General features: G+C 39.6%; 1 protein-coding gene across 4 annotated transcripts in view; it reads left to right on the top strand.

Annotated features, from left to right (window-relative positions):
* The window catches only part of POLK (DNA polymerase kappa), a 399,961-nt gene that overhangs the window by 323,915 nt on the left and 57,370 nt on the right, over positions 1-18,676 (top strand). For all 4 annotated transcript variants that reach the window (XM_053701396.1, XM_053701394.1, XM_053701393.1 and 1 more), the window contains exon 12: positions 12,831-13,002. In XM_053701396.1, the coding sequence (XP_053557371.1) occupies positions 12,831-13,002 (172 nt within the window). The remainder of the gene's footprint in view (positions 1-12,830; positions 13,003-18,676) is intronic.

Below are 18,676 nucleotides of genomic sequence, written 5' to 3'. Positions count from 1 at the left end.
CATTAAGAATAGCAATATACAGATGACACACAATAATATATTGATATATCGATTGACTGTTACACCACTATTAATTCATATTCGTACTGACTACTATAAATATACATACAAATATATATATATATATATATACATATATAGAAGTCGTGTTAACTGGTGACTCTGATCTACTGACTATAATAGATGGTCTATGTGATAACATGGGAATAGTCATATGAATTATTAATTAGTCTTGTGGACATGTGATATCTTTTACTGACGATTTAAAATATGAATTGGGTTAGGAATATAAAACACACATATAACTACAACATTATCATATAGGGCCTCAATGATAAAATAATAATATTATATGGCAAAATACCCACTATATGCTGGATTAGGTCGCACAATGTGGGAATAGATTAACATATATTAAAGGGACCACAAAATTGTGAGGGAAAGGACATATATTTTTTTGAATTAAAATAGAAATAAAAATACAAATAGAAAAACCCCAACAATAGGGGAATAATCATATAGGATAAAAGGCAGAAGGAAGACCCACTGGACACCCATCCCTCTCAAAAGGCTGCCAAATCTATATTTAGATTTATGCCATTTGGATGAAGAGTTCTAAGGGTATGTATCCAGTAGGTCTCCCTCTGTCTGAGTCTGGACAATCGATTATATAAATGTGAAACTGGAATGTGTTCAATAAGGCATATATTGAAGCAATCACTATTTCCCTCACAATTTTGTGGTCCCTTTAATATATGTTAATCTATTCCCACATTGTGCGACCTAATCCAGCATATAGTGGGTATTTTGCCATATAATATTATTATTTTATCATTGAGGCCCTATATGATAATGTTGCAGTTATATGTGTGTTTTATATTCCTAACCCAATTCATATTTTAAATCGTCAGTAAAAGATATCACATGTCCACAAGACTAATTAATAATTCATATGACTATTCCCATGTTATCACATAGACCATCTATTATAGTCAGTAGATCAGAGTCACCAGTTAACACAACTTCTATATATGTATATATATATATATATATATATTTGTATGTATATTTATAGTAGTCAGTACGAATATGAATTAATAGTGGTGTAACAGTCAATCGATATATCAATATATTATTGTGTGTCATCTGTATATTGCTATTCTTAATGTTACTGCTTTCAATTTTGATTTTTATTGTTTATAATATGTACTAACTAATAGTTTTTAATGTCCTTACACTATAGTTAAGAAGTGTAAGGTTTTTAACTACCAACCACTGTATCTAAATGTGAACAGCTACTAAATAGTTAATGATTAGTCAGACAGGAACTCTATGTTAGATCCGCCCTTTTAGACAGGTATAGCAAGGTATATAAGGTGTGATTATGTATTCATTGATACAGCCTGATGAAACGGCAATTCTGCTGAGAAACGCGTTGCTGTGAATGTTTTTATCCAAATAAACCCTTATTTTATTTGAGATACCTTGCTGCCCGCTTATCATTGTCACGGTGTATTCTATATGCACCATTAGTGTCTCTCCTGGTTGAGACACAACACATCCATTTCCAGTGAGCTATCGGTGATCCGGACCTGACAGGTGAAGTGGCCTGTGATTGGAGATCCGGAAGTCACGTGCACCGGCTCCTGTGTGTGTCTGTCGGGCGACTCAGAACAGTCCCGATCTGCTTCAACAGGCACAGTACGTGTGCCGCGGCTCTTGTGAGTATATCCTGCACACCGGGGGGGGGCTCCTGGATCATTGTCCTGACGATACTGTTTTATGGTTGGCGCCTCTCTTGTCTCTTTTTTCATCTACAGCTGGGTATTCCGTAGAATACTTTCGAGAGTGCAGCCACAGTTCTACAAGGATTAAGTACAGCCATCATACAGTTTCCGAGAACAGCTCATCTAAAGCACTAGCGCACCTCTGGGGATCATATGATCTTTAGTATTTTCTTTAATTCACGTGTGCCATATAGATAACATTGCACTCATGCCTGTGGAGTTGTGCAGGACACATCACTAATTGGCTAAAATGCAAGTCAATAGATAATAAATAAATAGCTATGTGATAAGGGGGCTGTCAGAAGAGGCTTAGATACAAGATAATCACAGAGGTTAAAGGGACAGTCAAGTCCAAAAAAACCTTTCATGTTTCAAATAGGGCATGTCATTTTAACCCCTTAATGACCACAGCACTTTTCCATTTTCTGTCCGTTTGGGACCAAGGCTATTTTTACATTTCTGCGGTGTTTGTGTTTAGCTGTAATTTTCCTCTTACTCATTTACTGTACCCACACATATTATATACCGTTTTTCTCGCCATTAAATGGACTTTCTAAAGATACCATTATTTTCATCATATCTTATAATTTACTATAAAAAAAATTATAAAATATGAGGAAAAAAATGAAAAAAACACACTTTTTCTAACTTTGACCCCCAAAATCTGTTACACATCTACAACCACCAAAAAACACCCGTGCTAAATAGTTTCTAAATTTTTTCCTGAGTTTAGAAATACCCAATGTTTACATGTTCTTTGCTTTTTTTGTAAGTTATAGGGCAATAAGTACAAGTAGCACTTTGCTATTTCCAAACCATTTTTTTCAAAATTAGCGCTAGTTACATTAGAACACTAATATCTTTCAGGAATCTCTGAATATCCATTGACATGTATATATTTTTTTTTAGTAGACATCCCAAAGTATTCATCTAGGCCCATTTTGGTATATTTCATGCCACCATTTCACTGCCAAATGCGATTAAATACAAAAAATTGTTCACTTTTTTACTAATTTTTTCACAAACTTTTGGTTTCTCACTGAAATTATTTACAAACAGCTTCTGCAATTATGGCACAAATGGTTGTAAATACTTCTCTGGGATCCCCTTTGTTCAGAAATAGCAGACATATATGGCTTTGGTGTTGCTTTTTAGTAATTAGAAGGCTGCTAAATGCCACTGCGCACTACACGTGTATTATGGCCAGCAGTGAAGGGGTTAATTATGGAGCATGTAGGGAACTTTTAGGGATAATTTTAGCTTTAGTGTAGTAGACAACCCCAAGTATTGATCTAGGCCAATTTTGGTATATTTCATGCCACCATTTCACCGCCAAATGCGATCAAATTAAAAAAAAAATTAAATTTTTCACAATTTTAGGTTTCTCACTGAAATTATTTACAAACAGCTTGTGCAATTATGGCACAAATGGTTGTAAATGCTTCTCTGGGATCCCCTTTGTTCAGAAATAGCAGACATATATGGCTTTGGCGTTGCTTTTTGGTAATTAGAAGGCCGCTAAATGCCGCTGCGCATCACACGAGTATTATGGCTAGCAGTGAAGGAGTTAATTAGGTAGCTTGTAGGGAGTTTGCAGGGTTAATTTTAGCTTTAGTGTAGAGATCAGCCTCCCACCTGACACATCACACCCCCTGATCCCTCCCAAACAGCTCTCTTCCATCCCCAAACCCACAATTGTCCCCGCCATCTTAAGTACTGGCAGAAAGTCTGCCAGTACTAAAATAAAAGCTATCGTTTTTTTTTTTTTAATTTTTTTTTGAGCATATTTACATATGCTGCTATGTAGGATCCCCCCTTAGCCCCCAACCTCCCTGATCCCCCCCCAAACAGCTCTCTAACCCCCCCCCCCTGCCTTATTGAGCGCCATATTGGGTACTGGCAGCTGTCTGCCAGTACCCAGTTTCAAATTAAAAACGTTTTGGTTTATTTTTATTTAAAAAAAAAAAACTATTTTCTGTAGTGCAGCTGCCCCCCCACAACCCCCAACCCTCTCCCAGATTACTAATTTTATTTATTTATCCCACTGAGTCTCTCCCACTTATATCTCCTCCTTATATTTGTTCCATAGTGTAGGGTTCCTACCCGCACACGCGCGCACCCACCCTCGTGCACGCGCGCGCATTCTGGCACGCACCCCACACGCGATCCTGCCCCCCTCCTCCATTGATCGCCGCCCACCCGCCTCCCTTGGTAAGCTCCCACCCACCAACGAATACTGCGATCAATGGCTGATGCAGAGAGGGCCACAGAGTGGCTCTCTCTGCATCGGACTGCTCAAAACTGTTATTGCAGGATGCCTCAATATCGAGGCATCACTGCAATAACATGAAAGCGGCTGGAAGCGATCAGGATCGCTTCCAGGGCTTTCAAAGACCAACGACGTACGGGGTACGTCCTTGGTCATTAACTGCATTTTTTTGCAGGACGTACCCCATACGTCGTTGGTCGTTAAGGGGTTAAACAACTTTCCAATTTACTTTTATCACCAATTTTGCTTTGTTCTTTTGGTATTCTTAGTTGAAAACTAAACCTAGGAAGGCTCATATGATAATTTCTAAGCCCTTGAAGGCCGCCTCTTATCACATGCTTTTTTATTTGCTTTTCACAACAGGGGAGAGCTAGTAAACCATATAGATAACATTGTGATCACGCCTGTGGCTTGTGGCAGACACTGCACTAATTGGCTAAAATGAAATCAGTGGAAAATAAATAAAATGTCATGTGATCAGGGGCTGTCAGAAGATGCTTAGATACAAGTTAATCACAGAGGTAAAAAGTATATTAATACAACCATGTTGGTTATGCAAAACTGGGGAATGGGTAATAAAGGGATTATCTATCTTTTTAAACAATAAAACCTTTGGAGCAGACTGTCCCTTTAAGTATTTCTTTTTCTGGATTTTTGTTTGCTGGAATTACAGGTAACATTCCATTGATGTTATTTCTGTCTTTACTTTTCAAAAACTTGCAATTTCATAAGAGTGTGTAAACCTTTATTTCTCCTGTTAAGTGTGGTCAGTCCACGGGTCATCATTACTTGTGGGATATTTGCTCCTCCCCAACAGGAAGTGCAAGAGGATCACCCAAGCAGAGCTGCTATATAGCTCCTCCCCTCTACGTCACACCCAGTCATTCTCTTGCACCCAACTAATAGATAGGATGTGTGAGAGGACTGTGGTGATTATACTTAGTTTTTATAACTTCAATCAAAAGTTTGTTATTTTAAAACAGCACCGGAGTGTGTTGTTCCTTCTCAGGTAGAATTTGAATTAGAATCTACCTGAGTTTCTGTATGATTTTAACCGGAGTAGTTAAGATCATGTTGCTCTTCTCGGCCATCTGAGGAGTGAGGTAAACTTCAGATCAGGGGACAGCGGGCAGGTTCACCTGCAAAGAGGTATGTAGCAGCATATTATTTTCTGAGGAATGGAATTGACTAGAAAATACTGCAAATACCTATATAAAGTAAGTTCAGCCTTAAATGCAGTAGTAGCAACTGGTATCAGGCTGTCATGTATGTATATTTTCACTTCAGTATTCTGGGGAATGGCACTTCACTGGAATGATACTGTATGCATAAAACTTTAGCCTATCTTGCAGTGAGAACGGCTAGCAGCAGGCTTTCTATGACAATTCATTTATTTGATGTTAAACGTTTTGCTGGCATGTTAAATCGTTTAATTTTCTGAGGTACTGGGTGAAAAATTGTTTTGGGCACTATTTTTATCCACTTGGCGGGCATTTTATTTAATTTATGACAGTTTACTGATCTCCCTCACTGTTGTGTGTGAGGGGGAGGGGCTTAATTTGGCGCTTTTACTACGCATCAGAAATTCAGTCACAAGTCTGTTTTTCTTCCCTGCATGATCCGGTTCGTCTCTACAGAGCTCAAGGGTCTTCAAAAGTTATTTTGAGGGAGGTAATCACTCACAGCAGACCTGTGAGATTGTTCTTTGACTGTGATAAAAAACGTATATTCTGTACATATTTTCTGCTTTAAGGGTCAGTTATCCATTGCTAATGGGGGCAATCCTTTGCTAAAATTGTAATTTTAACGGAAAGAATTTGATTTCATAGTTTATCCGTTTTATTGTTTTCAACTGTCATAACTTCTGTGCTTCTTAAAGGCACAGTACGTTTTTTTCATACTATTTGTAAATTGAATTGAAAAGTATTTCCAAGTTTGCTGGTTTAATTGCTAGTCTGTTAAACATGTCTGACTCAGAGGAATATCTCTGTGCTATATGTGCTAAAGCCAAAGTGGAGCCCAATAGAAATTTATGTACTAATTGCATTGATGCTACTTTAAATAAAAGTCAATCTGTACAAATTGAACATCATTCACCAGACAACGAGAGGAAAGTTATGCCGACTAACTCCCCTCACGTGTCAGTACCTGCATCTCCCGCTCGGGAGGTGCGTGATATGGTAACGCCGAGTACTTCAGGGCGGCCATTACAAATCACATTGCAGGACATGGCTAATGTTATGACTGAGGTTTTGTCTAAATTACCAGAACTTAGAGGGAAGCGTGACCACTCTGGGGTGAGAACAGAGTGCGCTGAGAATACTAGGGCCATGTCAGATACTGCGTCACAGTATGCGGAACATGAGGACGGAGAGCTTCAATCTGCAGGTGACGGTTCTGATCCCAATAGAGTGGATTCAGACATTTCTAATTTTAAGTTTAAGCTTGAAAACCTCCGCGTTCTGCTAGGGGAGGTATTAGCGGCTCTGAATGATTGTAACACCGTTGCAATCCCAGAGAAATTATGTAGGCTGGATAGATACTATGCGGTACCGGCGAGTACTGACGTATTTCCTATACCTAAGAGGCTTACAGAGATAATTACTAAGGAGTGGGATAGGCCCGGTGTACCCTTTTCCCCCCCTCCTGTATTTAGAAAAATGTTCCCAATAGACGCCACCACACGGGTCTTATGGCAGACGATCCCTAAGGTGGAGGGAGCGGTTTCTACTCTGGCTAAGCGTACCACTATCCCGGTGGAGGATAGCTGTGCCTTTTCAGATCCAATGGATAAAAAATTAGAGGGTTACCTTAAGAAAATGTTTGTTCAACAAGGTTTTATATTGCAACCCCTTGCATGTATTGCGTCTGTCACGGCCGCGGCCGCTTTTTGGTCCGAGTCCCTGGAAGAGACTCTTGACTCAATAACTATAGATGAGATTTCAAACAAGCTTAAAACACTTAAGCTAGCTAATTCATTTGTTTCAGATGCCGTAGTACACTTAACTAAACTTACGGCTAAGAATTCCGGATTCGCCATTCAGGCACGCAGAGCACTGTGGCTAAAATCCTGGTCAGCTGACGTTACTTCTAAATCTAAGTTACTTAACATACCTTTCAAAGGGCAGACCTTATTCGGGCCCGGTTTGAAAGAAATTATCGCTGACATTACAGGAGGTAAAGGCCATGCCCTGCCTCAAGACAGAGCCAAACCTAGGGCTAGACAGTCTAATTTTCGTTCCTTTCGTAATTTCAAGGCAGGAGCAGCATCAACTTCCTCTGCACCAAAGCAGGAAGGAGCTGTTGCTCGCTACAGACAAGGCTGGAGACCTAACCAGTCCTGGAACAAGGGCAAGCAGGCCAGAAAACCTGCTGCTGCCCCTAAGACAGCATGAATTGAGGGCCCCCGATCCGGGAACGGATCTAGTGGGGGGCAGACTTTCTCTCTTCGCCCAGGCTTGGGCAAGAGATGTCCAGGATCCCTGGGCGTTAGAGATCATATCTCAGGGATATCTTCTGGACTTCAAATCCTCTCCCCCAAAAGGGAGATTTCATCTGTCAAGGTTGTCAACAAACCAAATAAAGAAAGAGGCGTTTCTACGCTGTGTACAAGATCTTTTACTAATGGGAGTGATCCATCCGGTTCCGCGGTCGGAACACGGACAGGGGTTTTACTCAAATCTGTTTGTGGTTCCCAAGAAAGAGGGAACCTTCAGACCAATCTTGGATTTAAAGATCCTAAACAAATTCCTAAGAGATCCATCGTTCAAAATGGAAACTATTCGGACAATCCTACCCATGATCCAAAAGGGTCAGTACATGACCACAGTGGATTTAAAGGATGCTTACCTTCACATACCGATTCACAGAGATCATTACCGGTATCTAAGGTTTGCCTTCCTAGACAGGCATTACCAGTTTGTAGCTCTTCCATTCGGATTGGCTACGGCTCCAAGAATCTTCACAAAGGTTCTGGGTGCTCTTCTGGCGGTACTAAGACCGCAAGGAATTTCGGTAGCTCCATACCTAGACGACATTCTGATACAAGCTTCAAGCTTTCAAACTGCCAAGTCTCATACAGAGTTAGTACTGGCATTTCTAAGGTCGCATGGGTGGAAGGTGAACAAAAAGAAGAGTTCTCTCTTTCCACTCACAAGAGTTCCCTTCTTGGGGACTCTTATAGATTCTGTAGAAATGAAGATCTACCTGACAGAAGACAGGTTGACAAAGCTTCAAAATGCTTGCCGTGTCCTTCATTCCATTCAACACCCGTCAGTGGCTCAATGCATGGAGGTGATCGGCTTAATGGTAGCGGCAATGGACATAGTACCCTTTGCACGCCTACATCTCAGACCGCTGCAATTATGCATGCTAAGTCAGTGGAATGGGGATTACTCAGATTTGTCCCCTACTCTGAATCTGGATCAAGAGACCAGAAATTCTCTTCTATGGTGGCTTTCTCGGCCACATCTGTCCAGGGGGATGCCATTCAGCAGGCCAGATTGGACAATTGTAACAACAGACGCCAGCCTACTAGGTTGGGGCGCTGTCTGGAATTCTCTGAAGGCTCAGGGATCATGGACTCAGGAGGAGAGTCTCCTGCCAATAAACATTCTGGAATTGAGAGCAGTTCTCAATGCCCTTCTGGCTTGGCCCCAGTTAACAACTCGGGGGTTCATCAGGTTTCAGTCGGACAACATCACGACTGTAGCTTACATCAACCATCAAGGAGGGACAAGAAGCTCCCTAGCGATGATGGAAGTATCAAAGATAATTCGCTGGGCAGAGTCTCACTCTTGCCACCTATCAGCAATCCACATCCCGGGAGTGGAGAACTGGGAGGCGGATTTCCTAAGTCGTCAGACTTTTCATCCGGGGGAGTGGGAACTTCATCCGGAGGTCTTTGCCCAAATACTTCGACGTTGGGGCAAACCAGAAATAGACCTCATGGCGTCTCGACAGAACGCCAAGCTTCCTTGTTACGGGTCCAGATCCAGGGATCCGGGAGCGGCCCTGGTAGATGCTTTGACAGCACCTTGGACCTTCGGGAGGGCTTATGTGTTTCCACCTTTCCCGATGCTTCCTCGATTGATTGCCAGGATCAAACAGGAGAGAGCATCGGTGATTCTAATAGCGCCTGCGTGGCCACGCAGGACCTGGTATGCAGATCTAGTGGACATGTCATCCTGTCCACCTTGGTCTCTGCCTCTGAGACAGGACCTTCTGATTCAGTGTCCCTTCAAACATCAAAATCTAATTTCTCTGAAGCTGACTGCCTGGAAATTGAACGCTTGATTTTATCAAAACGTGCATTTTCTGAGTCAGTAATTGATACTTTAATTCAGGCTAGGAAGCCTGTTACCAGAAAGATTTACCATAAAATATGGCGTAAATACCTATATTGGTGCGAATCCAAGGGTTACTCTTGGAGTAAGGTTAGGATTCCTAGGATATTGTCTTTTCTACAAGAAGGTTTAGAAAAGGGTTTATCCGCTAGTTCCTTAAAGGGACAGATCTCAGCTCTGTCCATTCTGTTACACAAACGTCTGTCAGAAGTTCCAGACGTTCAGGCTTTTTGTCAGGCTTTGGCCAGGATTAAGCCTGTGTTTAAAACTGTTGCTCCGCCATGGAGTTTAAACCTAGTTCTTAACGTTTTACAGGGTGTTCCGTTTGAACCCCTTCATTCCATTGATATAAAATTGTTATCTTGGAAAGTTCTGTTTTTAATGGCTATTTCCTCGGCTCGAAGAGTCTCTGAGTTATCAGCCTTACATTGTGATTCCCCTTATCTGATTTTTCACTCAGATAAGGTAGTTCTGCGTACTAAACCTGGGTTCTTACCTAAGGTAGTCACTAAGAGGAATATCAATCAAGAGATTGTTGTTCCATCCTTGTGTCCAAATCCTTCTTCAAAGAAGGAACGACTTCTGCACAATCTGGATGTAGTTCGTGCCCTGAAATTTTATTTACAGGCGACTAAAGATTTTCGACAAACGTCTTCCCTGTTTGTCGTTTATTCTGGTCAGAGGAGAGGTCAAAAAGCTTCTGCTACCTCTCTCTCTTTTTGGCTTCGTAGCATAATACGTTTAGCTTATGAGACTGCTGGACAGCAGCCTCCTGAAAGAATTACAGCTCATTCCACTAGAGCTGTGGCTTCCACTTGGGCCTTTAAGAATGAGGCCTCTGTTGAACAGATTTGCAAGGCTGCAACTTGGTCTTCGCTTCATACTTTTTCCAAATTTTACAAATTTGACACTTTTGCTTCTTCGGAGGCTGTTTTTGGGAGAAAGGTTCTTCAGGCAGTGGTTCCTTCCGTATAAAGATCCTGCCTGTCCCTCCCGTCATCCGTGTACTTTAGCTTTGGTATTGGTATCCCACAAGTAATGATGACCCGTGGACTGACCACACTTAACAGGAGAAAACATAATTTATGCTTACCTGATAAATTCCTTTCTCCTGTAGTGTGGTCAGTCCACGGCCCGCCCTGTTTTTTATGGCAGGTCTAAATTTTTAAATTATACTCCAGTCACCACTGCACCCTTTAGCTTCTCCTTTCTCGTTGGTTCTCGGTCGAATGACTGGGTGTGACGTAGAGGGGAGGAGCTATATAGCAGCTCTGCTTGGGTGATCCTCTTGCACTTCCTGTTGGGGAGGAGCAAATATCCCACAAGTAATGATGACCCGTGGACTGACCACACTACAGGAGAAAGGAATTTATCAGGTAAGCATAAATTATGTTATCCACTGTAGTCATATGTTAATGGGGGGGTTTTATCTAAAAACTTACCTGAATGCTTTGTACTTTTGACTTCTAAAGGTACATTTATTATTTTGCCTGATTTTATGTAATTGTGTTTGACATATATATACTGAGTCCAATTCTTAAAGAACCACTAAATACAACAGAATTGAATAATTGACAAATACACATTAAAAAGACAACGCAATAACACTTTTAATTTTGAAATGAGCAGTAGAATATTTTCTGGCAAATTTCATAGTTAATCCAATTTTCCCTTCCCCGTATCATGTGACAACTACCAGCCAATTAAAATCAAATAGAGTAGTGCAGGAGCGCTAAAAAAAGCTCTAAGGGTTATATAGTAGTGCCCCTGACGCGCATTTCACATAACGCGTTATGTGAAACGCGCATCAGAGGCACTACCACAAGGTTGTGGAACCTCTATTCTTTTAGAAAGCTGACTCAGTCAATATTCGAATGCCACATATGATATGATCTCAACATATACAGACAGTTAAACGTTAATCAGGTCTCCGCTATAGAAGAGACCTTTCTGAAGCTTAGCCTGAAAACTTTTTTATTTGCTAACTTGTATCTAGATTGGCCTCCTATAAAGTAGGAGCTGTCTCTAGGACTCCGCATTGTTTTTTGGTGTAATGAGCTATTATTTAATGGTGGTGGTGTTATACAGTGATTCAGAGTGTGTAATTCTATGGAACTTTTGCAATAGTCGGTTTATAATCTTCCTGGTAATAACCCTTTTTAGGTGTTAAGTAAATGCAGTAATGAATTTTGTTGCAAATTCGTAGACACAGATCTGCTGGGTCACATTGTGAGTCAGAACATGCTATATGAATAAATAAATCTTTGCAACTATAGACATATAAATCTGATGGTAATAACCCTATTCTGGTGTTAAATAACAGTGGGAATACAATCGGTTGCAAACTTTAAGACAGCTGTTAATTTCATCAGCTTTAAAGGCATACACCACTCCTTATGACCAGTAAACAGTTTTAAAACCGCTGACCCCTCACACAAGAGAGTTAAACAACTACAAGTTGCAACATTTGTACCTAAAAGCTAACTAACATTGTAACTATTATGTAGTATAAGATTGAGCCACAAATACATTTATACTGCGTGTTCTTGTAAGTATTAAACAGACTTATATTCAAGAACATGAATATATACATCCTGTTGCTCATCTCCTACAACAATGTGGTGCTTTTTGTAAGGCTAACAAACCAATCAGACATTTCACCTTGCTACTGTCATAATTTAGTTTGTTCACTGCCAAGAGTTAATTATCTGGATATATATATATATATCATATACACATTTTGGTAGTAACAAACCACAATTTATTTTGTGCATTTTGTATAAGAAATTTCCTATCTGAGTTTCAGCAAGTTTTAACAGTATGTGTGTGTGCATGAGTACTAGTCCAGTCGGACTCACATTTTTCTCTCCAATAAAGTTATTTTGTATAAATGGGTATGTTTGTGATATTTTATAATATCTTGCCTTTTTATCTGTTAGTCTGATCACACTTTAATTAGTGGGTTTCAAGTATTTAACTTGTCCAGCAACCTGCAGTCTTTTCTTTGTGTTGCAAATCTCTTTGCATCCTTTTGTACATTTTTATAAAAAAACAAGTTTGTTTTTTTTATGTGGCCAAAAAGACACTTGGTATTGGCCTGAATATTCTCATTCTCATGCTTTGAGCTATAATTCTACTTTCAGAACACATTCAAATTGGCATCAAATATTTCCAGTTTTAGATTTGGTCTTTGCATTATTTTCCTATATTTATTTTTTATTTTATTATTATTATTATTATTTTCTATCCTACTGGCCAGAATACTCTTATCTTAATAACTATTAAAGAATTTGAGCATTGCATGAATTTAGTTATTAGGTGTACTATTGCTTAACTATATAAACCTTGTGTGAATTCTGATTAGTCAGCCAACAACTACACACCAGCATTGTAATATTTTATTGGGAACTGTCTGCTGTCCTTTCACAGGGTAAAACTGTCACATTAAAGCTAAAAAATGTTCATTTTGAAGTAAAGACTAGAGCTTCAACTGTAATGTCTGCAGTTTCCACTGAAGAGGAAATATACGCTGTTGCTAGAGAAATTCTCAGCTCAGAGATGGATTTGGCATCACCAGAACCTTTGAGACTGCGGCTTATGGGTAAATATTACTGCTTTGTTTGCATACATAAATATTCTCTTTATGCGTTTTCTGTGTAAGACGAGAATAGATCTTTAGCAAGGTTATTTATTAGGCAATTATGCATTTGTGTCAATATAGAAATGGAATTTAGAACTTATGATGAACATTGAGTTTTTACAGATTTATATATCATGGATACTTTTTTCATATGTGCATTCTGTGAGCTGTAGTTAAGCATATTTTATATAATAATATAGTCAATACAGGTACAAATCCCCAAATCCAGATTTATTCCAAAATCCAGACTTTTTCAAAATATTTTCTTAAATATAAAAGTATTAAAAATGACAATTTTCCTGCCCCAAAGTCAGTCATTTCTGTCTGTGTCTTTTGATTGTTTTTTTGTGTTCTAAAATGCATACGCTAGTCTAAATTTATTTTAAAGCAACATCTATTACCTTTCTGATTACAGTACTATACTATCTTTCTGACGGTACTATGTATACAGAACTATTCAAATGATATAAAACTAGGTGGCATGTATAAGCATTACATGTAAATATTGCCTAAATGATATAACTTATTGTTGTTTCCTCATAGACACATCCCCTCTTCCACCTGCCCAATTTTAAAGATGCACATATACAAATATTCTGAAATCCGAACTATTCCAAAATCCAAACCTTTTCCGGTCCCAAGCAGCTTGGTTAAAGGGTTTTGCACTTATAATAATAAGACCACTCCTAAGAAAAGAGCAATATTTAATGTATAGAAAAGTGATCTAGTAACACTATTATGTAGCTGTAAAGTTTCTATTAATTACTATTTAAATGCAATTGGTATACATTCCATTACCATATACAAGCTTTGATTGGTTAGTACACTCCTTGCTCTATTTGATTGACAGGCAGCATTAGAGAACACACTAAACATCTGCTGCTTAGACTTTGAGACTTACACCATACATATGCGCAATGAACAAAAAAAATTAAAATAGTCTTTCTTTCATACAGGTGGTGAGAGTCCACAATTCATTATTCATGGGCATTGCCTTACCTGCATTTTGCAGGAGGCAAAGGTTCCCAAACCCCAAGAGCTCTATATAACCCCTCCTACCTCACACATACCGCAGTCTTTTCTCAGTTTTCAGTGTATTTTGAGACCCAGTTTCTCCTCAGCATGCAGTGCTTGTCAGAAGGATGTGTTTGGGGTATTGTTTATGATAATTTTATTCACCTCATGGGGATTTCTTCATAAAATTTCCATAATTGGTTGCAGGACTTGTCTGTTGCCTCATTTTATAGCTCTGCAATATACTCCTATTCCATAACCCCTACTGATATGTTTCTGTACTGGTTTGGCTGTCTGCTACTTAGATGTCTTGGACAACTGTCTACTGGTAAGTGTTATTTTTTATTGTTATATAAAACACTCTATGACTATGTTATGGGCACTATGTGAAAAAGCGCCAACCGGCGTGAAACGCGTCAGTTGACGTCACTCCTCTCCTTGTCTTTCACATACCCTTGAGTTTGTATCTGTATAGTTTTCGTGTGACTTTTTAATGTATACCAAATACAATTTCTACAATGGTTTTTTTTTTAAGGTGCTGGTGCATAGTGTTTAACCTCAGCCTTCACTTTTTGCTACAATTTTGTCCTCTACGGTTTACAAGTTTTCATACTTTTGGGAGTTTACTTTCTTTATTAATGTGTTTAGAGCAGACTGCTCAGAGTGGACACGTTGAGTGTTGATCTCCGGATGCACAACCTGCTTCATGCTGTATGGACAACAGCGTTCAATCTCCTAAACTAAGTACAAGTTAACTCGCACCTAACCACTAACTACTTTTTCATATATATACAGTATATATTGTTCTTTATATATGTCCCTGGAATAGAATCTTTCTTTGCTATTTGCACACAGCAGTTTTTGTAGGCGCATAGTTTTTGTTTTTCGCGCATCAGCCTTCGGGTTCCAGGGTGTTGGGTTTGCGCACATCGGCTTAGCGTCCGTTGGGTTAGTGCATGCTCCATAGTTTAGTATCAGGGGTATTTTTTGCTGTCACTCATCAGGTTAGTGCACACTCGTCAGTTATGCGCATGTAATGTTTTTTGCATGCTTTTTTCCTCATAGAAGTCAATTGTTTTTGTGCGCGTTCATATAAGCTGAATGTTGTATTGCTTTTGTTTTTTTGACAGTTCAGTTTTGCGTGTATTATTACTTAAGCTACTTAGGAAGGAGGTAGGTTTTTCCATTCCTTAAAGTGCTTATTTTAAGGGATTATAGTGCTTTATGCATTATTTCATGCTATAATGGAGCCTTCTGATTCTGTTCCTATTTCTACCCCGGTAACGGAGTCCCCTGATCAAATTTCTATCAATAGGTGTGCTTACTTGTAAGCATGCTGAAGTAACTTCCTCAACTCATTTATGTGACATGTCTAAATTTGTTGTTGCAATCAGACCAAGCTTATGCTGTTTTTGTGGGTAATAATGTCCTTTCTGTTTCTTCATTGCAGGAGAATGCTCAGAAACTTTCACCTAAATTGAGAAAGCCAATTACAGCAGCAGTATTTGAAGCTATGGCTGCTTTTCCGCCTGCAAACAAGCGTTTATGGTCATTACAGGTTTCTCCTTCTACCAGTACTATGTGCCCTGGGGCCAGGGATACTGTCAGCACCGTCTTTAACACAGGGCAAAAGGGGCAGCTGCCCAGGGCCCAGTCTCTGTTGAGGGGCCCAAGAGTCCTAAAAAAAAAAAAAAAATTTTTTTTTTATGGTTCATACCAGACTGCTGATGTGACATGGGGAACACACACATTCAGTCATAATACTTTCACAGTTAAAAATACTCTGCTTATATATATTTTTTTTTTTTTAAAAACTGTGCCAGACCGTGCCGCTGTCATGTGACATGCCAAGCTATTGCCATGTGCTGTTTTAGATGTGCACTGTGCAGCACTGAATGCAAAGCCCTAACTCGGTATCCAGCCATTCCAACTGCATCAGAAAAGGTCCTACTGGGGTTACCACTGTTACCAGGTAACTGCTCTGATGGTGGGGGTTGTTTCTGGGTAGGGCTGACTGTAGACGCATGCAGCAGAAAGCTGGAGCAGCAGGCACGTGAGGATTTGAGCATCTGTGCAGCTGCATACACTGCTCTCTTTAGTCTTGAGGCTGTATGACACATCTCTCACTGTATCCATGCAGCCTTGGGCAGACAGCATCCAGTCTGCTGGTCCCCTTAGCCCTGCTCTTTCTGCTGTGGCCCTAAGATCAACTAACTGAAGTTTTTTAGGGGAGCAGTGCTTTGTAGAAAGGTGTCAGTGGGAAGAATAAGTGAGTGCACACACGCCCCTCCCCATGCAGCATTGTCTAGTGCAGGGTGAGAGGGAACTTGTTCCTAGCAAAGAAGTGACGTGTGCTGCTGTGGCTGATGTATAGTGTCATGCTGATACTTCACACATTAATGTAAGGTTTATTTTTATAGTTTTTGTTTTCTCTCTGTCTCAGATTTTACAGCTTCCCATAGTAGTTCTGCTGTTTTAGTCAGTAAACTTATATTTGTCTGCACCTACATGCTTTCTCCTCAGTCTTTAACTTGCTTTGCTCCTGTTGGCTGCCCTAAATCTCTTTAACCAGCTAAACTCACACCAGAATCACATTCAAAAGAATATTAAATGAATCCACAGTGGAGGAATTTATATATTTATTTACTTATTAATACTGCTTAGGTCCAGTTTCACATATTGCAATTTATTTCATTTTTTAAAATGATTAGCTCAGCAGTGATGATCCACTGCTGGGCTAATAATTTTGAAAACAATTATAAAATAAATTGATTTAGTTGTTTTTTGGGATGTTGGGGTGGAGAGCGAAATTACATGGGGTGGGGGGGCCCAAGAATTTTTTTGCCCAGGGTCCAGTCAATATTAAAGACGGCCCTGGATACTGTTATGTCTTCAGAGGGTGAAGTTTCTTCAGCTGATGAGGAATCTTCATCTGATGTTGAGCCTGATATTTCCTCTTGTTTGTTTAAAGTTGAACGTATTCTGTCTTGTTTCCTTTAGGGGTAAAAAAGCTTCTGATAACAAACCTTTTAATCATATAAATTCAATTTTCTTTCCTAAAAAAAAAGGTGAGTCCACAACGTCATCATTTACTGTTGGAAATATCACTCCTGGCCAGCAGCAGTCGGCAAAAAGCACCACAGCAAAGTTGTTAAGTATCAGTTCCCTTCCCACAAACCCAAGTCATTCTCTTTGCCTTGGTGCATGGAGGAGGAGTTTTGGTGTGTAAAGAAAATTATATTTCTTTCGCTTCAAGCATTATTTTACTTAGTATAGAAAGCCAGAGTAGGTTTACTCTGTTCTTTCCTTTTTTCAAAGATTGGCTCTAGCCGTAGTCCACATTAATCTCTTCAGTAGGGTAGTTGTAAATAGTCCGTAAAGAGACCGGCAATAGGGTACAGACCTCCTTGTGTATGATGCACAGTGGACAAGCTGGTGACCTGCAGCCCACAAAGTAGAAATTCAGGATTCCACAGCACCATATGTCTAATAACAAATCTTTTATTGAAGCATAAACAGCAGCATAACAATGTGATGTTTCGGGATCACAATCCCTTAATCATGCATCATTAAGGGATTGTGATCCCGAAACATCGCATTGTTATGCTGCTGTTTATGCTTCAATAAAAGATTTGTTATTGGACATATGGTGCTGTGGAATCCTGAATTTCAGTAGGGTAGTGGTGGCTTTAAAGCAGTTAGGCGGACTTATAGTTAAGAGGAGTTTAAATGTTCGAAGTGTATTTAGAGTCTGAGTTTTTACTGCGCACACGATGTTCCCTTACCTCGTTAATGCTGCTGCACATGATTCATGTATAAGACGCTCATGAATGGGATTTACTTCTCATTATCAATTTTTTAAGTAATAGTGCCTTTTTATATCTCGTCCCAATAAAGACTTTCTATAGTTAGAGGGTATTGGGGTAATGTTTTTTGTTATACAGGAGTATAAATATGGGAACAGGGAACAGTTTTCCCTTAAAGTGACAGCGCTTATTTTAAGTATTTTATTTGCAATTTTGTCTGCTTCTTTGTTCATGGAGCTTGAGTTCTGCTCCTATGGACAAGTGTATGTTATGCCTTAAATTAATCCAAAGATTTTTTTGATAGCCTCATGTCTCTCAGGATGATGCCGTTTAGGCATAGCCACAGCTTTCTCCTCATATATCCCAAGCCTTTAATGGCTACACATACAGTGCCCTGCTTTTCATCTCCTTCGCCTGGAGGAGTTTATTTGCCCGCAGAAACTGTTGAACAGGTATCCTTTGGGTATCTATGGCATTATCTGCTTTTCCTATGTTATAGGGAATTATAAGATATATAAGATATTCAGATGGTAAGGTTTCTGTCCTATCTTCCGCTACACAGGTGTCCCACTTCATAAATTTGATGAGGAGGATACACCGCTAGCCTCTGAGGGTGAAATCTCAGATTCGGACAGTATAATTCCTTCATCTGATGCTGAAATAGTACCCTTCAGATTTTAGCTTGAACACCTCTGTGTATTGTTAAAGTAGGTTTTGGCTACTTTGGACGACTCGTCAATCCTGTCGTCAATCCTAAATTATCTTGTAACCTTAATACGTTACTTTAATGTCCTTTCCCTGTGGAAGTGTTTCCT

Source organism: Bombina bombina, chromosome 2 (assembly GCF_027579735.1).
Source record: "Bombina bombina isolate aBomBom1 chromosome 2, aBomBom1.pri, whole genome shotgun sequence".
Taxonomy (NCBI): domain Eukaryota; kingdom Metazoa; phylum Chordata; class Amphibia; order Anura; family Bombinatoridae; genus Bombina; species Bombina bombina.
Note: the sequence above shows the minus strand (reverse complement) of the source record. Positions and strands in the feature narration are given on the sequence as shown.